The 25257-nt window shown below is 37.0% G+C and overlaps 3 protein-coding genes across 3 annotated transcripts; 2 read left to right on the plus strand and 1 right to left on the minus strand.

Moving 5' to 3' along the window:
• The first annotated feature begins 1770 nt into the window (after positions 1–1770).
• LOC130727599 (carotenoid cleavage dioxygenase 8 homolog B, chloroplastic) lies at positions 1771–5950 on the plus strand. Its single transcript, XM_057578776.1, has 7 exons — positions 1771–2209; positions 3433–3920; positions 4007–4262; positions 4579–4772; positions 4884–5073; positions 5206–5308; positions 5424–5950. Exons 1-7 carry the CDS (start codon positions 1886–1888, stop codon positions 5567–5569), a joined length of 1701 nt encoding a protein of 566 aa, XP_057434759.1. The 5' UTR covers positions 1771–1885; the 3' UTR covers positions 5570–5950.
• Positions 5951–6627: 677 nt separating this feature from the next.
• On the minus strand, positions 6628–12020 carry LOC130727600 (probable transcriptional regulatory protein At2g25830). Its single transcript, XM_057578777.1, has 7 exons — positions 11802–12020; positions 11567–11712; positions 11116–11177; positions 10618–10774; positions 9238–9515; positions 8089–8209; positions 6628–7069 (listed from the first exon to the last, which is right to left on the minus strand). The coding sequence occupies exons 1-7, from the start codon at positions 11881–11883 to the stop codon at positions 6977–6979; spliced, it is 939 nt and encodes a 312-aa protein (XP_057434760.1). The 5' UTR covers positions 11884–12020; the 3' UTR covers positions 6628–6976.
• Positions 12021–20245: 8225 nt separating this feature from the next.
• On the plus strand, positions 20246–25257 carry LOC130727601 (protein unc-13 homolog). The gene is made up of 5 exons (XM_057578779.1): positions 20246–20816; positions 21109–21978; positions 22269–22724; positions 23585–23774; positions 23862–25257. Exons 1-5 carry the CDS (start codon positions 20325–20327, stop codon positions 24791–24793), a joined length of 2940 nt encoding a protein of 979 aa, XP_057434762.1. The 5' UTR covers positions 20246–20324; the 3' UTR covers positions 24794–25257.

Genomic DNA, 25257 nt, shown 5'->3' on the forward strand with positions numbered 1-25257 from the left:
AAGACAAACTTGGTGGGTTTTGGTACGATCAAATTTAGAGGTCAAAGAATGAATTAATGCACCATTAGTGGAAGAGCTCTAGGCCTCCCTTAAACAAATTAAATAGTTCTAGCGAGCTCCGTTTCTTGAATTTGTATAAGAAAAAAATTATTGAGAAGGACAGAACGTTAAGCTTTTATCGACTTGATATGGGTAAGGAATCACTATAACTAACATAAATACCAAAGTATCCAATCCAGAAGTTCCATAGTTTTACCCTTTTCATATGGGTTCATTTTAAATGCACGTGAGAGTTTCCCAACTTACATTTCTCCCTGAAAAAAGAGTACGGCTTTGATCCCAATTCTCGCTCTGGACCAGGGTGCGTAGCCTTTAAACATTATCTTTATATCTTTCTAGCTTAGGTTAGCTGTTTATAATTTCATACCGACATGTAGACATGATGTATGTTTGGATCTACATTTATATATTCTAAAGCTAATTGATCTAGTTTGAAGTTCCATAAAAAGTGAGGTTCAAAAAAAGTTCCAAAAAAAGTGTGTCTAGATTAGCGTTATCATCAGTAAATTCAAAAACTATAATTTATACTTTCTTCTCAAAAGTGATTATGAAGCTTCTCGCCATAAAATTAAATATCTCTTTTAACAAATTCTTACTTTTTTTATAACTTAGAGGGCAGAACAAATTCTTACTTTGTTTACATAAACTTTTTGTAAGAAAATGAATCCATGAACAATCTAGGATTGGATTCAAATGTTTTTGGGTTCTTTAGGAAAATCTAAATGTCAATTTTGAACCATATAAATGATAACTGTGAAGCATTGTCTTCACCGATCCGATTTTAAAACATCAATGTTTTAAAAACATGACCGACCGTTAAACTAGTGAGGATGCTAGTTCATGGTTAGATGGTTCAATTGTGGTTGAACCGATAATAAGTAAATAATTTTAATAATATATAACATATTAATTATTAACATAAAGCATTAATAAATTAGATTAAGTTAAACGGTAAATCGACATAAAATTATCTTAATGTGTTTTTGTAAGATAAAAAATGAATAATAAAAAGATAAAAACTAATAATCCAAGTATATGAATATTCTAACTTGATATTAGATATTTATTTGGATAAAATATATTTTCTTTAAATTTAACATAAAAAATACATTTTCAAAAAAAGTGGATTTTTAAAAATAGGATCATTTAAATTGGTACTGACCCGTTTGATAATATCAGTTTTGGCCTGCTTTCACCGACTTTGACCCGGTTCAATAAGTTATAGACAAGTTCTCGTCGGTTCTAATGTCTAGCTACAAATTTCTCCTTCAAATAGATCGGTCACTCGATCACTTCCTGATTCAACCAATTGGATCGGTAGGTCTAATCCGGTTTAGTTTTCAAAACAAGTATTTAATACATTTACACACATTTTCTCTTCCATCTCATTTTAGTTTACACTCATTTTTTCTTCCTAACTCTAGACTATTATTATTTTTCTATCTCATGAGTCATCATATCGTATCCCTCACTTCACTCTTATATTTATATCTCACTTTGGATGGGAATTGGAATTGAGGTTTAATAATATTATTTTCTCAAATAAAAAGATTTATAAAACATTATGTGAGGAGGTGAATAACAAGAAGAAAACAAACCATGTCTCCTAGTGGAAAGAATTTCCACCAATACAAGATTCCCACAAACGCAAGATAGCTTATCACATGGACATAGATCAATACCTCCTTTATATATAAATTGATGAATCGTTCACACTCATGCAACCTCACTAAGAAGATAAACTCTCTATTTTCCTCTTCTAGCGGCTCTTATCAATTTCTCCGACCCATAAGCATACACCAAAGACAAACTCCATTTTTTTTCCATGGCTTTCATAGCATCATCACCTATCATGAACTCCATTTCGTGGCCAACTATGGTTGTTTCTGACATGTCTCATATTGTCAAGGACGGGTTTTCATTTCGAAACAACAATAAGGGCATGCATAAAGGCCAACACCATCTTCAAGGCTTGACCGTTGCAAATGTTGCAAGTCCATCAGTGCCCGTGATTGCTCCACAAAGGGAGGAGCCGTCAGGGACCTCCGATGACGGCCACAGTCAGCACCACCATGTTGCATGGACTAGTATACCCCGAGAGAGATGGGAAGGAGAGTTGGCTGTTCAAGGACAAATACCATTCTGGCTGGTAATTAAGTCATGTCTTAAACTTCATATCACAAAAAAAAATTCCTTAGTGATCATTCCCCAACACTAAGTTTTTCAGGAAAAAATATATTCATAACCTTTCTTTTTTCAGTTTTCTTGACGAATAAATTCATTAATCATTTCAACTTGAAACTATGTAATATATGTATTAAAAGATTAAACTAATGATATGCAATTAAATTTTATATTTTATATTATATGTATGATGTAACTTTTGCTTAAATTTCACCACCATTATTAGTAGGTCGCACAGCTTATATTATATTGTATCCGCCATTGAAACACACAGGCAAATGGAAAAAGAACAGGAAATTTTGTTGTCACCAAGGAAAAGCATCTTCTTCTCTAGGATCAATTACATCCATAAATTATAAAAAAGAGTTTAATTTTGATGCACCGATGGTGTAAAGTTTTTTTACACCGTCAACCAATCAGATTTCAAGGATGTGACATGTCAATTAAAGAAATTAAATGAACAGAGAGATTTTCTCACATCCTTAAAATCTGATTGGTTGACGGTGTAAAAAAACTTTACACCGTCGGTGCATCAAACTTTTCTCTTATAAAAATAATAACAAAAGCTGCTAATCTCACACGTAACATAGTTTAGTTGGTAATCGTTCTCGATTAATACCGTGTTAGCCAATGGGAAGCCAACAAACTACAAAAACAAAGTATATATTACTTGTAAGATTAGTTTAAGAGTTGAATTTTGATGCACCGACGGTGTAAAGTTTTTTTACACCGTCAACCAATCAGATTTTAAGGATGTGACATGTCAATTAAAGAAATTAAATGAAAAGAGAGATTTTCTCACATCCTTGAGATCTGACTGGTTGACGGTGTAAAAAAACTTTACACCGTTGGTGCATCAAACTTTTTCTCTTAGTTTAATATCCAATTAATTAAATAAGCATTAACGTATCTTTGAACATTATGTACTTGTATGCGGATTTCATCAGGTATCTCATATCTGTTTGCAGATTTCACCATATCAATCATTTCAAATTCGAAATTAACTAGATTCCCAGAAGGGTATACAAGGAAACAAAATAATTAATTATACATACCCACTATTTTTTCTTATGTTTTCTATGACATGATTTATAAACAACATGTACTATAAGTCTGCATCATCCTCATTCCTCATAATAATAACGTTAATGACCTTATATAATAACTATGAAAGAATATTACATGCAGAAAGGAACGTATATAAGGAATGGCCCGGGCATGTGGCACATAGGGGACTACAACTTCAGGCACCTCTTTGACGGCTACGCCACTCTGGTCAAGCTTAACTTCGAGAATGGCCGGTTAATCGCCGGCCACAGGCAAATCGAGTCTCAAGCCTACGAAGCCGCGAAGAAAAACCAGAAGATATGTTACCGTGAATTCTCTGAGGTGCCTAAAGCAGAAAGCTTCTTAGCCTACGTGGGGGAGCTCGCAAGCTTGTTCTCTGGCGCATCTCTCACTGATAACGCCAACACTGGCGTTGTCAAGCTCGGCGACGGGAGGGTGGTGTGTCTCACGGAGACCCAGAAAGGGTCCATTGTGATAGACCCTGACACACTGGACACGCTTAGGAAATTCGAGTACAGTGACTCTCTAGGGGGTCTAATTCACTCTGCACATCCCATTGTGACAGACAATGAGTTTTTAACGTTGCTTCCAGATCTTGTTAGACCAGGGTATGTCATGAACTAACTATTCTAAAAACTTAAATTATTCTATTGGGTGAAGACACACGAATGATTTTATATTATATTTATAATAGGTACCTAGTGGTGAGAATGGAGCCTGGTACTAATGAGAGGAAGGTGATCGGTCGGGTCGACTGTCGCGGCGGGCCATCACCCGGTTGGGTCCATTCTTTCCCTGCTACTGACCACTATGTTATTGTGCCTGAAATGCCTCTTAGATACTGTGCTCAGAATTTACTAAAGGCTGAGCCTACTCCACTGTACAAGTTCCAGTGGCACCCTGAATCCAAAGCTTTTATGCATGTCATGTGCAAGACTAGTGGAAAGATTGTAAGTAATAGTGTTATATATCTCTGATGTGTATGATATGCTAATAGCTTTGCTCTATGTTCCATGTGTTGATTTTCTATATCCATCATATATGTCTTGGGGTTTAATTTTTTCCAAGTAACAATATTTAGACTCTCAAATAGTATAGACACCTCATTTTTTTCTCTCATCTCTATCATTATCACATCCATCATATATATCATATCCATTACTTGTCTCTTCTATTCCTTTCTCATTTTGGGTGTCAGTCAGCTGTATACACTGTCTGTGCATGTCTACAAATCAATTTTCTTATTTTTGGAATGTGATTTTGAAGGTGGCAAGTGTGGAAGTGCCTCTGTTCATCACTTTCCATTTCATAAATGCGTACGAAGAGGAAGATGAAGATGGGAGGGTGACGGCAGTTATTGCTGACTGTTGTGAGCACAATTCAAATACTGACATTCTTGAAAGGCTTAGATTACAGAATCTTCGCTCATTCAATGGCCAAGATGTTCTGCCAGATGCTAAGTACTGATTTGTATCTTATTTTATCTTAATTGGCCTTTCCTGAACTGAAAGGTCATATAAGTGAATGCAAAACTAAAACCATAGTTTAATGTATTGAATATTAATTAACAGGGTTGGTCGGTTCAGAATACCTCTGGATGGGAGTCCAAATGGAACACTGGAACCAGCATTAGACCCAAATGAACATGGGAAAGGCATGGACATGTGCAGCATAAACCCTAACTATTTAGGGAAGAAATACAGATATGCCTATGCTTGTGGAGCAAACCGACCTTGTAACTTTCCCAACACCCTCACCAAGGTTTGTTAATTTATAATTCAGTTCTTTATTTCTTTGCTTATATATATATATATATGTGTGTTTGTGTATGCGCGCGCGTGCGTGTCTTTGGTTCCTTAACCGAACGTTCTTAATTTGACATGTAATGTGCAGCTTGATTTAGAGTTGAAAAAGGCTAAGACCTGGTATGATGAAGGTGCTGTGCCATCTGAACCATTCTTTGTGGCTCGACCAGGAGCAACAGAGGAAGATGATGGTTAGAACTAGCTACTACATTTGAAGCCTGTTCTCTCTAATATTCAGCCCCTTCTTGTTCTCCATTACAATTGACCTGCAATGTCTAACCTAATTTATTTTCTCCCATATTGCAGGCGTGGTAATCTCTATAATCAGTGGGAAAAATGGAGAAGGATATGCTTTGTTGTTAGATGGCTCCACCTTTGAAGAGATTGCTAGAGCTGAGTTCCCTCATGGTATTCCATATGGATTGCATGGATGCTGGGTTCCAAAAAAGTAGAAGTATCACTAAAGACTGTTACTATCATATAGGGAAAAACAATGCAAGCATTACACCTCTATAAATTCTACTAGTTTTCACAGCCTTATTTTTCTTACATTCACCTCACTTCTCATATCTCGTTCTTCTGTTTCTTTCTTTTCCGACTCATGTTCAATCACATATCTATCATCTCCCTATCATGATCATGTATTCATGTTTATGTGGGTGTAATTGAGATGTATCTTAAATAAGTGTATAACACTCATTGCAGTTCTACTACTGTATGAGGGAAAGCTGATATAGTGATCCATAGGCATGTATGTGTGCATTAGAAAGTAGCATTTGTAAATTATAATTTATGTATTATTATCTGTGAATATATCTCAAATTTGAAGTTCAGATCCATGATAGATAAGTTAGATATTAGCAATTATACAACATTCGAACCAGCTAAAAGAAATCCAAGTATCTAACTTATCCATGATAGATAAGTTAGATATTAGCAATTATACAAACCAACTCTTCTCTAGCAAGAGCCTATCTTGGTTGTTCTCACATAATAAAACGCATCTTCAAAATCACTAAGATGTGTTTGGGTCAACAACTAAATCTCAGCGAGTTTAAGACCATAAACATTTATTGCAATAAACTAATTTGAGAAGCTTATTGAAATAAGCTCAAAATAATTATAGGCATGTATAAGCGCTTATTCATAAGCTAGTCTGAAACAACTTAAGAAAATAAGGCCAAAACAACTTATAAGTAGGTCATAAACTATTTACAATTTTACATAAGCTCTCACAAACACTAGCATTAATATTTATTTAATACTTATACTAAAAAATAAACTCAAATAAGTTTTTTGCAACGTGACCTTAATTATATATAGCAGCTTCTAGGTTTACATGCAAGCATGAATATTAATCATATGAGTAAAAAAGACTACTAGTTCACCTAGCATCATCATACGTCATTAAAGACCAATCATTTTTTTTAGGAAACATAAAGACCAATCATATTCGAATGTAGACAGAAATTCAAGGAGATAGTTGCTGGCAAATACAACGAAACCGATCAGAAGGAAACAAGATTTACCTTGTCTTATTATTGTTGGAATTTGTCAATTTGTTATATAAGGAAATAAATAATTTAAATATCCTCTATTTTGGATAAAAACTTCAAAATGAATTCACTTACCAGAAACATGCTTCTAGCTACCCTCGCAAGAAAAAACAAAATCAGATTATTAGACCGAGCATGTGCTTAGACTAGAAATACAATCTTCTCACCAGAGGAATCCCCAAAAAATTTAAAACCAAATTTTCATTTTGCAAATAGACCAGGTACATAATGTCATATGAACTCCCTGTAGCGAAGAATAACGTTGAGCTGTCTACTGGAAGCTTTTGAAGATAAAAAAAATGACTATTTCTGGTCTGTATAAACAGCATCAACGTCATCAAGTTCAAGTAAATTGCTCATAAGTTCCTTGTTCAAGTCCATAGCCTCATCGTCTACCTGCAAAATCAACAGCAACACTCAAGTTATATCCAAGCAATCTCCTTTTTATATAGAAAAATAGCCAAAGGAGAATGCAGAATAAATACTATAATGATCAATCATCGATGTACAACAAAGACATGCTCAAACAAATAAATGATGGGATGAATAGTAGTCTCATCTTTATGAAGCCTTTATTTGCCTTGAGATTTGGCAGTTGTCTACTCTATTCAGAATGTCACATCTACAAGTAATGAATTCTAAGACTTATGGAGAAGAGAATGAGAATAAAATTATAAAGAACTGATAACCCTGAACAAAGAAAGTTACAAAATGAACATAGTGCGGGTATCCATGGATTCGGTGACGCAAGTTCTCCTATCACAGACCTTTAGCCACTTTCCCAACCTTCCAACTAAAATTAAATTATAGAACTGAATCTAATTCCCTTAAGTGTTTATTTCCATTAATTTGTCATGTACAGATATATCAGAAAATTAAAATGTAGTGTCCTGAAGAGCCAATTCAGAGGGCATTGACTGACAGCATTATAAACCACATGAGTTTAGCAGTTTATAAGGACTAAAATAGAATAACATTTTAACAACTAAAACCACAAATCACAAACTTTACAGGGACAGAATACATATTTAACCCAATTTAAAATTTCCTCCTCGATTATGCTTCACTTTCTAAAATCTTCTTTCCCACTATCCGAATAAATTGGAAATGAAGACCCAGGATTAGCATGATAGCGGTGGTTTATAACATGTAAATACAAAAAGTGAGTCAGGACAAAAATGGGAAACTTTAAAATTGCAATAAAGACAGAAGAACAAAACAGTGAGTCAGGAAAAAGCTATTTACAGTGTCATTTTATGAATTGCATCTTGCAACAGCCTACACAGATTGAACTCACATACTTATACCTTCAGAATTGTCAGCTTGCCAACATTGTATGCTATATAAAACCAAAAGGAGGAGAAAAGAAAAATGAAACAAGATGTGAGCACATGCAATAGCCAATGGAGACAAACCTCAATTGTGGCATTTGGAAGAAGCTCAGAACCACTATCAGGCACAAAATCTATGCCCTCCTCTCGCAGTTTCGATAGTATAGATGAGTAGTTCTCCGAAGAACCCACAATTTTATAATATCTGGAAAAATTAAATAAAGCAATTACTTGGTTGGTCTATTGTTGAACATCCTAAACACTTTGTGATGGTGTAGCCAAATAAAGAAGCAGATGTTGGAACTTGTTTTTGCCCTCATTAAAGCTATCAAAGCTGTCAAGTAGCAGACTAATTTGAGTGTGAATGACAACAAAATCAGTTAATCCCATCACAAATGAGATCATGGTGTAAGAAATGCTTGTCCTATATATATTGCATGTCTGTGCAGGGTATCAATTTGACACTAGTGTAAGATTTTGACCCATTTGATAAACTTATACAACCCAATAACTCCTAAAAACGTGAAATTATTATATCTGACTGTTAATTTGTAACTATTTCTCATGTTCATTCCACTTGCCAGATTTTAGAAAATTTGAACAACAATAAGTATCAATTCCAATACGTCACATTTTCTTTTATTTCATAAACATATTATTTAAAACGAGAGACCATTATGACCACACATACTAGAAGAGCCTTCGCTTCAAATATTAGAAGTAAGGGACTCAAATGCAGCTAATCAAACTCCACATTTGTCCATAAAGTTCATTACTCGGATCAAAAATGTACTATAAAGCTTGGGTTGGCATTGGGACAATCAAGTTGTGGATAACAGGTTATTTGGTTGTTGATAATTGACAACACATATGAAACCAATCTAAGATAGTACATAGACCAGTGAAAGTCAGCCACATCATGTAAATTGTAAAGTGATGCTTTACTGCTTTTACTTAAACCAGTCAATTGTTCAATTAGGGAATAAAAATTAAGGAATGGAGGGATAAAATTTCTTTGGGGTTTTAGTGAGTCAAATGTATGAATTCATTTTAGCTGGATCCAAGTTTCCTCCACCCAGGCCAATTACTGTATAAACAGAGCAGAGAGACAGGAATAAATAGGGGGAGCAGCCCCATTAGAGGCGATACAGTAAGGTCATACATATTTTTTCTCTGAAGAAAATAAATTAGATTATAACTGAAAAACATAGTAATGAAATCAGAGCACATTACCTTTCTGACTCATCCTCTTCAGTGTCTTCTTCGTAAGTTGGAGGATCAATTACATCCTCAGCTCCAGCATCTAAAGCAATAGCAAGCAGCTGATCTTTGTCAGCATTGGTGACTTTAATATTTACTACCCGAGCACGTCTAAACTTAAACATCACAGATCCAGGATCTGCCATCTTTCCTCCATAATCCCTTACCACTTCCCTAATCTTTGCCACCGAACGATTTATTTTATCAGTTGATACCTCAACTACTATACTAACTCCTCCATAGCCATATACCTGTGGGTAAATGTAGAAGAGTATGACTTTAAGACAATACTCCAGGATCAAAATTCACACGCACGTGTGTGTGTGCATGCAAATATATAGATACATACAAATAATAATACCAAGCAAAGATTATCTTTAAATTTTTAAATATCGCATACTGCTAAAGACAATGTTTGTTTGGATAATTGGGATGAATTGATTTCAGGGAAAATGTACTTTGAAATAATAAATACTGAAATAATTACTTTTGGAATTTATGCTAAGGAATGTTTTCCGAAAATTCATTTAAATATATGATATATGTGTGTGTATATATGTCTGTGTGTATGCGCGCTCGCGCGTATATATATAGTGTTATGTAAAATCAGATTTTAGTAGCTGGTTTTAAAAAGAAAAATAAATATTGTACGACCCTTTTTAATATGAAAAGTAAGGATATTTTAACCCAAACATCCTTTAGAGAAAAAATAACAAAATGCTACTTCTACCCAAACAGATATTTGAGATGTTCAAGTGACAGGAATTAATTATGGCAATGGCAACTGAACATTATTTGCAATATTCATTTGTTTATGATGGATTTGCTTTCTTTCCTTCATGGTTTTATCATTAAAGCATGACAGAGTCATGCTACAAGAGAAAAAGAACAAACTGTTGCTGTTAAGATTGGTCGACTCCTCCTAATGGTGTGTATCTAGTCTACACAAGAAATGTTTTATTGTATATCTTTAAAACATGATACTTTCATGGTTTTGAGATAAAGGAGATAATCAAAATCTGTCCAAAATGAATTTGTACAGTGTCTGAAAACCCTACTGAAACATGTTCATAATATTACTCCCTCCGTTCCTATTTAACTGTCCACTTTGAGTGGAGGCACACATATTAAGGGTGTGATTAATTTTGTTGATTTTAGAAAAAGTGAGGATTATTTTTCTATTTTATCCTTTAAAGTATGTGTTATCTCTCCTCATTTATTGTACTGACAAGGGCATTTGTTGTAAAAACATCATTTAATGCTCTCTTGAAATGCTAAGTGGACAGTTAAATAGGAACAAAAAAAAAATTCAAGGTGGACAGTTAAATAGGAACGGAGGGAGTATATACTAACCTCATAGGTTTTCTCAATATAAGCCTCTTGTCCCTTCTCAGATGCTCTTTTGATGTTACGCTCAATAATATCTTTAGGCACGTCAAGCTCCTTTGCTTTCTCAAGCACAGCAGCCAAGTCTGAATTTGTTGCTACATTTGGACCACCTTTCTTTACACTGTCACTCAGTATGATGAAAAACATGCACAATAAGGTTATGATCAAGAAAGGAAAACAGGACACAAACAAACTTCTCTAGGAAACGAACCAATATGAATTAAAGAATATACAGTGTTTAAATCAGGGAAAATCGGGCATCAACCTCACATACATAAAAGAAAAGAACTAAAGAAGATACAAGGATGGCCAGATAATCTATTTTACATCATTAAAGCCAGGATTATTTGCAAAATATCCCTGTTACGTTAAAATAAATTTGCACCAGTAATAATTCTAACAGTGATACAAGGGATAAACCTCACTCTTAGCCTATGAAATGCTAAAAGGAGAAGCACTTACGCAGACACAACTTTCTTTCCAATCCTTGAGTACAGCTTTGCCCTTTTTACATCTTGGGTTCCCTGCAGTCGTGGCAAATATTAGAGCTTGGAAGTAGAAGTTTTAAAAGAAGGTATTCACAGAATTAGGAATCCTAATTATTAGGTGCGTGCATATTTCTCTGTTTGCACCAAGTCACCAACACAAATGTGATTTCACAATCAATCCAACTATAGTCTAAAGAAGATACATTAAAGTGACATCAGGAACCATGAGAGAAGAGGGGCACCCTAAAATCCAAAAAAGCAGGGCTATTAATTAATTATGTCTTTAAATAAAACAATTTATCACAAGTTGGGATATTGCGAAATGGGGTTCGGATTAAGGAAAACCGTGAGACGGGATTTTCATCGAACAGGTAGCGTGCACATGAAAACCAATCAAATTAAGCAAAGTAGATAAAAAGGGTAACCTTTCTGCGAGCAATTTTGCTGGAACGCCTGCCCATACAAACAAATGAGGTAGTCCAAATCTTCCTGACTTGAGAACTACCAGTAAACGTTGCATTTGCAGTTGCATCCCACAACAATAAGCTCTTGTTCAGCACATGATTATTCCCTGTATCATGAAGTTGATCATGTTATTCAGGAATGAGAATTATGAAAATGGGAATGGAAATGCAGAAGGTGAGAGGTGGGGCGTGTTACTGGGAAGGTGGAGAGTGAGGCGCGTGGAGGAAACGAGGTTGGAGAGAGTGTTAAGCTGAAGAAGTGCTCTGAATGCTCTCATCTCAGATTATGGTTGATTGTGCAGATGCAATCCCACGGCGGAAGCAGGGTGGCAGTGAAATTTGCATGCTCCTCCTTCTACACCCTGTTGTGTTCCCAGTACGCAATTCCACGAGTTCAATGCAGAAATGGTGAGATATGAGAATCATCAATATATTATTATTTAAACATTAATTAATCCGTCACAATCTTGTGATAGATAAAGCCGTCGCTATTTTGTGACGGTACTTCTGTCACGATTTTGTGACGGTTACCTCCATCACTATTTTGTGACGGATACTTCCGTCACTAATTTGTGAAGGATACTTCCGTGATACATGTATCGCTACTTTGCGACGGACACATCCGTCACAATTTGTGAGGGATTCTTCTACCGCTGCTTTGTGACACCTTCGTCACTATTTGTGACAGACAGTCACGTTACTATTCGTGACGGAAGTGTCCGTCACGATTTTATGATTTTATGACCGAAGTGTTTTAACTTTAAACTCACTCATAATATATTTCAATAAACTTCTCAAATTAATTTATAAATAAGCATTTATGTAATAAACGCTTAAAGATATATATACATCTCCATATAGTTTATATACTAATTTACCTTTGACACATATTTTTGTCAATTACTTTTTAGTTTTTACACTGCACTTTCCAATTGCTACTATACATTCTTTCCCAAGAATATAATTGTTTTTTTTGTCAAATGGAGATGTTTCATTGAAGAATAAATGGGCCAGGCCCAGGAGGTTACAAAGTCAAACTCATTGGCGGAGATGGGATGTTATTACACAGTGCAAATCTGATGGAGGTTCGGGGTTCAAGGACTTTGAGCTTCTCAATATTGCTTTGCTTGCCAAGCAAGCTTGGAGACTTATCAAACAGCCAGAATCTCTATGGGCCAAAGTTATTAGAGGAGTCTACTACCTTAACCAGTGTTTTCTCAAAGCCAAGAAAGGAAGGAATGCTCCATGGGCATGGCTAAGCATGCTACAGGGCAGACAATACATTATCAGCAACAGCCAGTGGGTTGTGGGCAGTGGCAATGAGATTAATGTGTGGAGAGATAGGTGGTTGAGCAGCGGTGACACTATGGAGGATTTACTAATCAGGGGAGATAGAGAAGTTAGCTCCTTGATAGACCACACCACCAAGACTTGGAAGATGGACCAAGTTCACTCTCTTATCCCCCAAAACAAGATTGTTAAAGTGCTGCAAACTCCAATTTCGTGGACTAAAAATAGAGATTCTCTAATCTGGCCAAAGGTTAAGAATGGCAGCTATAATGTGAAGTCAGGGTATAAACAAGCTCATTCCATTGCTACAAACAACAATCATATCCCCTCATCCTCAGATCCCATCACCTCCAAAACCTGGCACCTACTTTGGAGCACTAATGTACCCTCAAAGATCAAAGTCTTCTGCTGGAAACTTCTGCATAATGTTGTGGCAGTAAAAGGCAACCTCTTCAAGCGTCATCTAGGACAAGACTCTTTGTGTCCAGTTTGCAAACTTGGTGAGGAGACAGTCACCCATGCCTTTCTTGAATGTAGCTGGACTCGGGCTACTTGGTTTGGGTCTCCTTTACAAATTATCCCAACAGTTGATCCAAACACAGCCTTTGGAGGGTGGTTTCAAGACCTTGTGCTCAGAATTTCTCAGGGAACAGATCAGGAAGCAATACTCCTGCAGATCGGTCAAATTGAAATTCTCCTGTGGCAAATATGGAAAGCAAGGAATAATGTTTGCTTCCATAATCGATACCCTGACCCCATAAGGGTTATCGAGGACACTCTACGCCTCCTTGCGGATACTACCAAGTGCGATAGTACCTCGCCTACCTCTGCTGCTAATGCAGGACCACGAGAGACGAGGAACCATGGTAATACACAACCCAAACACTGGAAGAAGCCTCCTCTGGACTGGGTTAAATGTAACATCGATGCTGCTCTCTCCCCTTCTACCCCACATGGAGCCACAGGCATAATCATCCGAGATGACACTGGCTTCCTCATCACAAGCATAGCTAGTCTAATTTATGTAAACTCTGCGATCATGGGTGAAGCTATTTCTTTCAGAGAAGCCATTTCTTTTTTTGGCGAATACAGGGTATTCGAGTGTTATAATTGAATCGGACTGCAAGGATCTGGTTAAAGCCTGCAATGGTGAAACCTGTATTGGAATAGTAAAAGGAATTATTGAGGACATTATGGAAATCAGAAAGCAATTCCAGTCCTGCACCTTCACCTGGACACCGAGAGAAGGTAACTATGTTGCTCATCTTGCTGCCAAAAGCTGCCTCCAAGGTAATCTCCATCGGAATTGGACTTGGTGCCCCCCTCTTGCAATCTTCAATGCTCTACAGAAGGATATGAGGCTGAGCTAGACCTAAAGCCTCCTCTATCTTGCTTTTTTGTCACAACTACCCCTCAATTATTGCTAAGCTACTTGGTAGTTGTTGTTCACCCACTGCATTGACTGTTTTGAAGTCCCTTTCGATGTGATGGTGGCAGGTGTCCTACGCGAGCTGGGACTGAAACTGCTTTCTTTTGGCCTGTTTTTTTTGTTTTGTATAGGCCCCCCTATTCCTCAGCAATTTAGAATTACCACCCAAGCTAGCTCGTTGGCTTTATGTTGCATTCTATTTGAGCCATGCTATATTGGGTGTTCGTTTTTGGGCTTCTACGCCCATTTTTTGGACTCTTAATGAGTCTTGTGTTCTGGTTACTCATGTAACAGTTTTGTTCCATTGTTTTAATACAGAACCCATTGACCAAAAAAAAATTACAACCAAGCATAAGGAAAGCATAAAATGCTTTTAAAACGGTGGGGTCTGACTAAGAGAGAATTCACAACTTCCCTTTTCCTAAATTAGGGTTAAAAGAAACTCTTCAGAAGGGAGAAGGGGCGGAGCCACCGGGGTGGCTTACCGGTGCTCCGCGCCCCCGAATATTTTCGATATTCATACTAATACTAGGTATATTATTTTTCTAGCACCCGTGATTATTAATATATATTACAAGGTAACACAGGTCATATAACGATTAGTGGCTCAGTGGTTTGCTCATGAATCAATTCTCTCCTTGTCTTGGGTTCGAATCCTTTTGGCCCCATAAAAACGAATTCATATGTTTACCACTATACTAGAAGTACTTTATTGACAGTTTTGACAATTTTATATATTTATACATAACCTAATATCATAATTGGTATCAATTATATCAATTGTTTCACACATATTTTTTTTTTAAAGATTTACATATCGAATCATTAGGATTAGTGTTTGATAAAATTATGTTTGATATAACGAAGTTTGATAAAATAAAAGGTAAAAGATTAATGTGTATAGAAATAATACGTAAAAGTAAGTTTAAAAATAAACATGGTTTAGATAAAAGAAAGTAAAATTAATTTTTTGTTAGATATTTAGCCACCCCAGTGTCAAATTCCTGGGTCCGCCACTGGGGAGAACACAACTAAATTCACCTAAAAGGGTTCCTCAAGCAGCGACCACTAGAGAAGAAGCAACTCAGAAGCAACGCTAAGAAGGAGTTGTAGCTTGACCAGGGAACCCGTAGAGAGCCGTTGCAGCTTGACAAGGATATAATGTAATGCTTTTTTTTTTCCAACAAGCAATGGGCCATTGGTATAAACACTTACAAGAAACGGCCCACATCAATGTCTGGAAACAAAAAATACCAAGTCCAGATCTTGTTTTCTCTATATATACAAAAAAAGGTTAAATCCTTTCGTTCTAATGTTCTATGGTTGGACTCTTATATAGCTTTTCCAAAATAGAAACAAGGACTCTTATATGGCTAGACTTGATGGTGAAACTACCCCCCAAGGAGCTAATGGTTCCTCTACCATTCCTTCTAAATTATGGCAACTGATTTGGGGTTGCAGTATTCCCCAAAAGGTGAAATTGTTCCTCTGGAAAGCGTGTCATAATGCGATAGCAGTTGTTAATAACCTGTACAAGAAGAAAATTGATAGATCCCCTTTGTGTAAGATCTGCCACCAGGATGAGGAAACTGTGGAACACACCCTCCTGTTGTGCCCTTGGACTTGTGCAGCTTGGTTTGCCTCCCCACTACAGTGGACCATTTCCCCCTACGGCCTTACCTCCTTTGACAATTGGCTCTTGGAAAGATTCAACTGGATACATAATTGCTCCAATAACAAGGAAATTGATTGTAGAACCTTGGGGTGCACCGTTTGGATTATTTGGAAAGAGAGATGCAGGAGTTCTTTTGATGGGGTAGTACCTAATCCTAGAGGTGTGACTATTCTTACCAGAGCTATGCTGGAGGAACTGGCAATGCTACCCCCAATTCAAATGCAACAAACGAGTCAAGAAGGAAGGAGTTTACCTGTTGTTACTGGCTGGAGAGCCCCACCACATGGAGTGCTCAAAGTAAATGTGGATGGAAGTTGGCATAAGGATCTCTCCTTCTGTGCTACAGGACTAATTGTAAGGGACTCGGGAGCAAATCTGGTGGCTGGAGACTGTCGTAAGCTCAGGAGTCCCTCTCCTCTCATTATTGAGGCACTTCCTTTAAGGGAGGGGATTGTCATAGCTCATAACTTGGGATGGAATAGAATTATTCTGGAATCTGATTGTCTGAAGCTAATAGATGCCTGCAATGGTGGGCAACAAATAGGTGAATCCAAGGCTATCCTTGAAGACATTAAGAAGCTGCAGTTTACCTTCCTTTCTTGTAGCTTTGTCTGGACGAGAAGGAACAATAACAAGGTAGCACATCTCACGGCAAAGGCATGTTTGCAAAATTCCCTGCTCCAAGGCTGGACCTTCAATCCCCCTCTCCCTATTGCTTTGGCCCTCTCTGAGGATGCTAGGAACGTCCCTCCACGCTTTTGATCTGGTTGCTGCCTCAAGAATGCTGCTTCTCCCATGGCTCCTTACTTTTCTCTTGTCTGCTAGGGAGTCTTTGCCAGAGATTCCCTGCTGGTGGGATGGCACTAGTCTTACTCTACTTTTGTGCTGGTGGGGGTTGGTTTATCAATTATTGTGCTGCACTTACTTTCAACCAAAGCTCTCATTTCTTTTATGACTGGCTGTTTCGAAGTGCTGGCCGTTAGTGCATGTTGTGCATGGTAGTTATTCTTCTTGGTCCCACCCTTAGCTTTGTTGTCTGTTGTTTGGTGGGCCTTTACCGGGCCATGTAATGCTCTGGGCTTTTTGTCCCTCTTTATCAATGAAAGTTCCATTATTGACAAAAAAAAAAACAAGTATCTCTCATTTTATTGTGATTTCCTCCTTCTTGATAACTATTAATTAAACGCTACTATTCTTTTTCTTAATTTTATTCTTTAAACTATTTACAGTGTTCTTAGTGTTATATATTTTTATATATATGTAGCCATGTAGGGGATATGAAGCTCTGATTCTTCTATAAGCATGTGTGTGAATATATTATCCATTATATGGCTAGATAGTTGAACTATGGCTGTTCTTAATCATTGTCCATGTGAGCTTACCACAAATTATTGTTATTGTTATTTTAAAATGCGTTTTAAGTGAAACTGGCAGCTGGTGGTTGGCATGATTGAAGCTAACAATGATGCAGTAGTTAAAGAAAGCCAACAAGATTTTGTGCCACTTGTGAAATAGTTATGTACTCATCTGCTTCTGTTCACAATCCTAAAATCATCAGCACCTAGTTCCAACATATGTTTGAGGAGTCTCTATGTGAGTATATGACACTAGATTCATATTCACTCAGAAATCCTTTTGCATACACAAAAAATATAATACTATAGTGGGTTTTATATGATCAACACATGTACGTTTACAACGTACACATGTACGTTTACTTGATTTTCCTTAAATAAAGTTTTGAGTTCGAGTTTTATTAATGAAAAAAAATATTACTAGAAGAGTTAATTTAAAAAAATATAAATATTCTCAACTCAAACAAAATTGTTTAATTTCTTGAAGAATAACTATTTAAAAAAAAAATAGTAGATTTTATACAGAGGAATTAAGGTCCCACCAATCAGTATAATTAAACAGCACATTATATATTGTATGAATTTCTTGTCTTCATTTGCAACTTTTGACTTTAATATATTTTTATTAATCTTCTGTATCATAGTTTTGTAAAATATCATGTGATGCTTAGCTGTCTGTATATTACGCCGCGTTAACTTTCCTTCCTTGTATTTTTCTCAAAATACAAACAACATACAACCAAGGTGTTGTATTGTTCTGTTCCTTTATGCCGCTGACAATACAGTTTAACTTTCACCTTTCTTCTTGTATTGTTCATGTTGTATTAAATGAATATTTTGACAATGTACGTTATGGGGAATTCATCAACTTAACAAAGTAGTGAGTCATTTTGCATAACACGTCTGGAACGTAACTACTGGAATGAACCAACTTTAAAGGATATGAAATGATTGGTGAAATGTAAATGATCAACATGTAGAATTTACTAAAGTTAGATTGATAATTAATGTGCAAGCAAGTAAATAGTCTGAAAATAGCTTGAGAAGAAGGATATATTGATTGACAAGGAAAGTGAATGGAGGATAAGAAAGCCAAAAAAGTCCAAAAATATTGACAAAAAGAGGAATTGAATGTAAGTTGTTTTGACATAAAATGAAAGTAAAGAGAAACAACTTGGCGAATGAGTGATGTCGGTAAAAAGAAAATAATAGGGATTAGGGAGTAAAATGTATATTGCATAAAGTGAGTTTGATAATGCATGTATGAGGTATGTAATTAAAATTGACAGAAACTAAATGAAAATAAATAAAATGATAATTTGGTAAGGAAAAGGACTAAAGCTGGAATGTGTTATCTAACTTATCCCATAAAGTTATTTAACATAATCCTAGGCGGACTAAATGCAAAAAGTATAAAGTAGGTATATGTAAATATACACAAAATTTAGATACACTAGCCATATGGTTTTGTGGAGTTTTTTTTTTCCTAAGATATCTTCACAACCGACAGCCATGAGACTAATCCTTCGAGACTCTGAGATCACATTAAGTGGGTAGGCCTCTCCCAACAAATGCTTCTCCATACGCACCGTCCAAGATCACGTTAATTGGGTTTTGTGGAGTTTTTAAACCATCATAAAACCACCACAAACTCGATCATATTAAACTGAGAATTTTGTATATCTAATAATCTTTATCCAAAGTAATATCCTTGTTACTTGACATTCATCTTAATTCTAATTGAACCATAAAATTGCAATAGAGGATGGGAAAATAAATGTTATTAAAATCCTAATACAGATTCATAATTTCTGGATTGACCACATCAACAATTGACCACATCAACAATTTAACATGCAGCTACAATCGGCCTTTCATTGTTATATTTTTTTAGGACCATGTCATATTCGCCACGCATTCAACTCAATGTTTATGCTTTTACTTTTTCTAAGCACTTTTTAATTAATTAAATATTGTTACCAACAGGCTACAAGGATATTAAAATCAAAATTTGACCTGACACGGTTCGGTATAGAACCATTTAATTTTGGTGCGCGTTAATTCATAACTACAAGTCTACAGACTACAAACGTGTGTGAATTGTGAAAGATTCAAATCATATATAGCTCCTCATTATCTAAAAAATAAACGAACTATGGAAATTGTATAAAAAAGGGGGAAATTTGCTTAAAAAATAAATAAGTGAATGTATAAATAGAAGTGAAATAAGTGAAAATATATAGTTAAATATAGTTTAAAAAGTGGGGGGAATTTTATATTGGAAAAAAGCCCCTTTCACAAATCCAAAGTATTAAGGATGTATTGATTGATAGAATTGTTGTTATTTCCTACCACTAAAGCGGCTAAAACAACCACTTAGACCAAGTTCTAGAACAATTGATGAACAATTGGCGGCGGCGGTGGTAGTGAAGATAATGTAGACGGTATTAACGATGGTGGCGACGGTGGTGGTGGTAGCGGCGGTGGAGGGTGGTGGTAGTGACAGCAGTGGGGTAGTGAAAATAACGATGACGGTATCAACGATGGTAACAGTGGTGGAGCATGGTGGTAGTGGTGGTGGCGACTGTGGTGGGAACATTGGTGGAGGGCGGTGGCGGCGACGGTAGTGGAGGGCGACGACGATGGAGGCGGTAGTGGCGGCAATGGTTGCAGCGGTGGTGGTGGAGAGTGGTGGTGTTGGCAGTTAATTAAATATATTCAAGTAGTTTATACATCACTTTCTTATAATGTCTTATCCATTTATTATATATTAGTAAATTATAGAAAAAAATTAAAAAAAAAAACAGAGGAAAATAATATAGTATTCGGAAGTATCTGTATCAGTATGAGATGTCAACAGTTTTTACCGTGTGTGCAATGTGTATGGTAGTAGACTAGTCCATACTCTTGACTCTCTCTCTCTTTTTCTATCATCCTCTTCTTCTTCTTCTCTTTTTTCTCACTGCAATAATGGCCCAGCTCTTCAGAGACCTCTCATTAGGCCAATCCAAGCGTGATTCCCACGCGCCGCCGCCAACAATAACAATGCCTCCCAAACCAATCGCCGACGACCTCCCCTCCCCACTCGGCCAACTCGCCGCTACTCTCTCCGATTCCGACCTCTCCCTCACCGCCTACGAGATCTTCGTCGCCGCCTGCCGCACCTCCTCCGGGAAGCCACTCAGCTTCGTTCCCAACAACTCCGACTCTCCGAGTCAAAACTCCCCGGCCTACCAGCGATCTCTTACCTCCACGGCCGCCAGCAAGATGAAAAAGGCGTTCGGCTTGAAATCGCCCGGGTCGGGTGGCCGGAAGAGCCCTGGCTCTTCCGGTTCCGGGTCGGGTCAGGGTAAGACGAAGCGGCCAATGACGGTTGGTGAGCTCATGAGGAATCAGATGAGGGTTTCTGAAGCCATGGATTCGCGTGTGCGCCGTGCGCTCCTTAGAATCTCTGCTGGCCAGGTTACTCAACTTTTACCATTCCATTCACGTTTTCGTTTGAATTACTCTATTATCATCATGCATGTAGAAACTGGTGCTTGATCTGCCTTCAGTTGCTATTTTTTCATGTAAATTTGTACTTGTTGATTGGTTTTCTCAATCGTGAAAAACCAGATTCGCTTGATCTGCTTTTGGATTCTTCCAATTGTGTGAGCTCAGCAGTGTAACGTTACTTTGTTGAAATGCTTATTGGTAGATTCATGTTGGAATTGAAATTGACAGTGGCTATGGCATTTTGTGGTGTTTATTGCAGGTTGGAAGGAGGATTGAGTCGGTGGTCGTGCCACTTGAGCTGTTGCAGCAACTCAAGTCTTCAGATTTTACTGATCAACAAGAGTATGTGGAGTGGCAGAAGAGGACCCTCAAGGTTTTGGAGGCGGGTCTGATTTCGCATCCTTACATGCCTCTGGACAAATCCAATTCTTCTGCGCAGCGGCTGCGACATATTATTCATGCTGCTATTGATAGGCCTTTAGAGACTGGGAGGAATAATGAGTCTATGCAGGTTCTTCGTAGCGCTGTCATGTCTCTTGCGAATAGGTCGTATGATGGCTCTCTCACTGATTCTTGCCACTGGGCAGATGGGATTCCTCTGAATCTCCGGCTTTATGAAATGCTTCTGCGGTCCTGCTTTGATGCTAATGATGAATCGTCAATTATTGAGGAAGTTGATGAGCTAATGGAGCAGATTAAGAAGACTTGGGGAATCCTTGGATTGAACCAGACACTCCATAATCTCTGTTTTACTTGGGTTTTATTTCATCAGTTTGTTGCGACTGGCCAGGTGGATTTGGAACTGCTGTCTGTTGCTGATGGCCAGCTAGCTGAGGTTGCAAAAGACGTAAAGACGACAAAAGATGCAGAATACTCCAAAATTTTGAGTTCTACATTGACTTCAATTTTGGGATGGGCTGAGAAAAGGCTTCTTGCCTATCATGAAACTTTTGATCGTGGAAACATTGAAACCATGGAGGGCATTGTCTCTTTAGGGGTAGCGGCAGCTAAGATTTTGGTTGAAGATATATCTAATGAGTATCGCCGGAGGAGAAGAACTGAGGTCAATGTGGCCCGGGAAAGAATTGAAACTTACATCAGATCATCACTGCGCACTGCCTTTGCCCAGGTAAGTTCTTACTGTCTGCCACTCGCTTTTCCCTTTAGTAAACGGAGATAGATAGACTAGAGGTTTATGATATCCCGAGAAGGCAATAGGGCTTTAATAACTCTTACTGTAGTGCCTTTAATTTCTTACTTCTTTGTGCAATTATGTTGATATACAAAGTACAATTCTACGTGAGTGTGAATATGTGGAAAATTTGACCTCATATATTCAAAACATGCTACTGCTTAAATATTCAAGGTCTAGCAGGCAAGATGAATTTTCTGAAATATGCTTGTTTTGCTGCTGTACAGATAATGGAGAAATCAGATTCAAGCAGGAGAGCTTCAAGGAATCAGCCAAATTCTCTCCCTGTCCTTGCTATTCTTGCAAAGGATGTGGGTAGCCTGGCAGTTAATGAAAAGCAAGTGTTCAGTCCAATATTTAAGAGATGGCATCCCTTGCCCGCAGGTCTTGCTGTGGCCACCCTCCACTCATGTTATGGAAATGAATTGAAGCAATTCATTTCAGGCATCACAGAGTTGACACCTGATGCTGTTCAAGTGTTAAGAGCGGCAGACCAATTGGAGAAAGACCTTGTGCAGATAGCAGTTGAGGATTCAGTGGACAGTGATGATGGTGGTAAGGCAATAATCCGTGAGATGCCTCCTTTTGAGGCTGAAGGTGCAATTGCCAATCTTGTGAAAATATGGATTAAGACTAGATTAGACAGACTGAAAGAATGGGTTGATAGAAATCTGCAGCAAGAGGTTTGCATTCATAATCTTTTCTCTTTTTGTGTGTTGATGATTTTCATTATTACAGTAGAAACTCTTTAAATTAATAATGTCAGGGCCGGAGAAATTTATTAATTTAGAGAGTTATTAATTTATCGATAAATTAATAATTATTAATTTAAAGAGTTTTTAAGTAATTATGCTGTACATACCAAACAAAAAGGCAAATTAGTCTATGCCTCTTAGAATTACGTTGCAGCGAACTTTGGGACTCAACGTAAATTAGTAACTACTGTGTTCATATGCATTGGAAATCAATAATGACTTTTGAAGTACAGTAAATGTAAACAAGAGGAACAAATGTGTTCAATGTATTCTTAAAGGAAAACAGACAACTATTGAATCATATTTCAATAGAGTGTAATATATTTTTTTCAGTTTCTATGAATTATTAATTTATGATTTTCTTGGGACCGAAAATTATAAAGGGATCTCCCGAAAAATTATTATCTTATTATTTTATCGAGTTTTTCAATTTTTTATATTGGCCCAAGTCGGGACCGGACAAATTTATTATTTTAGAGAGTTTATTAATTTACCGAATATTAATTTAAAGAGTTTCTACTGTACTTCATTACCTACAAAGAATGTTGGGGATGGATATTTTGGTAGAATCAGACTCATGAGTTTATTGTCCATTACTGAATGTCATGAAGTCATTGCCAAACATTTGTGAGTTGTGTGTTGTCTTTAGATCATGAGATTCTTTTAATTGATAAGTGGTAACGTATTATTAGCTCTATGCATGTGATTAATTTCTTTGTTCTGTTTATATGATGCATCAATTGATTGCCTTATATCTTGAATTAACCTAGTTTACTGCATTTTCCTAGCTTTGGAGTCCAAACTCAAATCAGGAAGGATATGCCCCATCTGCTGTTGAAGTATTGCGAATCATGAATGAAACTTTGGATGCATTCTTTCAGCTTCCAATACCAATGCATCCTGCATTACTTCCGGAAGTGATGAATGGCCTTGATAGATGCCTTCAGTACTATGTTATCAAATCTAAATCAGGCTGTGGTAAATGATGTTCAGACTTCATAGTTTATAGATAAGCTCTGATATTTGATATCTTTAATAACTGTTGTTCTTTGTTCTAATATTCAGGATCACGAAATACTTTTGTTCCAACAATGCCCGCGCTGACCAGATGCACTATTGGCTCAAAGTTTCAAGGCTTTGGGAAGAAGAAAGAAAAATCTCCAAATTCTCAAAAGAGAAACCCTCAGGTTGCAACAAATGGAGATAGCTCTTTTGGGATCCCACAGCTCTGTGTTCGCATAAATACTTTGCAATGGATCTTGGGTGAATTTGATGTTCTGGAAAAAAGAATAATTACTCTTTTACGAAACTCTGAATCTGCTCATGCAGAAGATTTTTCAAACGGATTAGCGAATAAGTTTGAACTCTCTCCATCTGCCTGTCTTGAAGGAATTCAGCAACTCTGCGAGGCCGCAGCTTATAGAGTTGTCTTCCGTGATCTAAGCCATGTTTTATGGGATGGTTTGTATGTCGGGGATCCATCATCTTCCAGAATTGAGCCATTTATTCAGGAACTTGAGCGGAACTTAATGTACATATCAGACACCGTTAATGAAAGAATTCGCACGCGCATTATTTCTGAAATAATGAGAGCTTCCTTTGATGGATTCTTGCTTGTATTGCTTGCTGGAGGCCCGGCTCGTGCCTTTTCCCGAAAGGACTCTCAAATCATAGAGGATGATTTCAAATTACTTAAGGAGCTTTTTTGGGCAAATGGGGATGGCTTGCCTTCTGAATTAATAGACAAGTTGTCAGCTACTGTGAGGTCAGTCCTTCCTCTTTTCAGAGCCGACACAGAGAGCATCATTGAGCAGTTTAGACGGTTAACACTGGAGACATACAAATCCAATGCTAGGTCTAGGCTTCCATTACCTCCAACTTCTGGACAGTGGAGTCCATCCGAACCAAACACATTACTACGTGTTTTATGCTATAGAAATGATGATTCAGCTTCTAAGTTTCTTAAAAAGACATATGATCTCCCTAAGAAACTTTAACAACCTTGGGAACAGGTTAATGGAAATGGCAAACTTGGATATAAATGCAGCCGGAGATGCATTCATGCTTAACTGTCTGCTTCTGCATGTATGTAGTACAACATAGCCTTAGCAGGTAAATTATCTGCATTGAACAAGATATACCGGCACATTCTCAGTTCGAAGGGAGGAAGCATAAATGTTGACCATCAGAATGAAAGGCTTGTTTGTGAAGGTAGTTGGATATTCTTTCTGATTCATTAATTTTTGGGAGATTATAGATATCTCAATGGTTTATTCTGTGTTTAGCTTAATTTGTTTTCTTTTTACACCTTATGAAAGTTCTCTTTCACTATATAAATTATATGAAAATGATGTCTATGTTCTGATTATTCTTTTGTTAATTTCCTTTGGATGGTGTTGTCCCTTATTTAATAGTATGAAATGCAGTTATGCAGGCATTGTATAGCCAATTTGTTGATTGA

This window comes from Lotus japonicus, chromosome 1 (genome assembly GCF_012489685.1).
Source record: "Lotus japonicus ecotype B-129 chromosome 1, LjGifu_v1.2".
Taxonomy (NCBI): domain Eukaryota; kingdom Viridiplantae; phylum Streptophyta; class Magnoliopsida; order Fabales; family Fabaceae; genus Lotus; species Lotus japonicus.

What these genes read in the sequence shown, in the direction of transcription:
- LOC130727599 (XM_057578776.1), top strand. Translation starts at nt 1,886, where the DNA reads ATGGCTTTCATAGCATCATCACCTATCATGAACTCCATTTCGTGGCCA. An exon ending in GCAAGACTAGTGGAAAGATT is followed by an intron (nt 4,263 to 4,578) that starts GTAAGTAATAGT and finishes GTGATTTTGAAG; the next exon opens with GTGGCAAGTGTGGAAGTGCC. An exon ending in AGCAACAGAGGAAGATGATG is followed by an intron (nt 5,309 to 5,423) that starts GTTAGAACTAGC and finishes CCCATATTGCAG; the next exon opens with GCGTGGTAATCTCTATAATC.
- LOC130727600 (XM_057578777.1), bottom strand. Translation starts at nt 11,883, where the DNA reads ATGAGAGCATTCAGAGCACTTCTTCAGCTTAACACTCTCTCCAACCTC. An exon ending in GCAAAATTGCTCGCAGAAAG is followed by an intron (nt 11,178 to 11,566) that starts GTTACCCTTTTT and finishes CCACGACTGCAG; the next exon opens with GGAACCCAAGATGTAAAAAG. An exon ending in GAAGAGGATGAGTCAGAAAG is followed by an intron (nt 8,210 to 9,237) that starts GTAATGTGCTCT and finishes TAATTTTTCCAG; the next exon opens with ATATTATAAAATTGTGGGTT.
- LOC130727601 (XM_057578779.1), top strand. Translation starts at nt 20,325, where the DNA reads ATGGCCCAGCTCTTCAGAGACCTCTCATTAGGCCAATCCAAGCGTGAT. An exon ending in TTAGAATCTCTGCTGGCCAG is followed by an intron (nt 20,817 to 21,108) that starts GTTACTCAACTT and finishes TGTTTATTGCAG; the next exon opens with GTTGGAAGGAGGATTGAGTC. An exon ending in CAAATCTAAATCAGGCTGTG is followed by an intron (nt 23,775 to 23,861) that starts GTAAATGATGTT and finishes TCTAATATTCAG; the next exon opens with GATCACGAAATACTTTTGTT.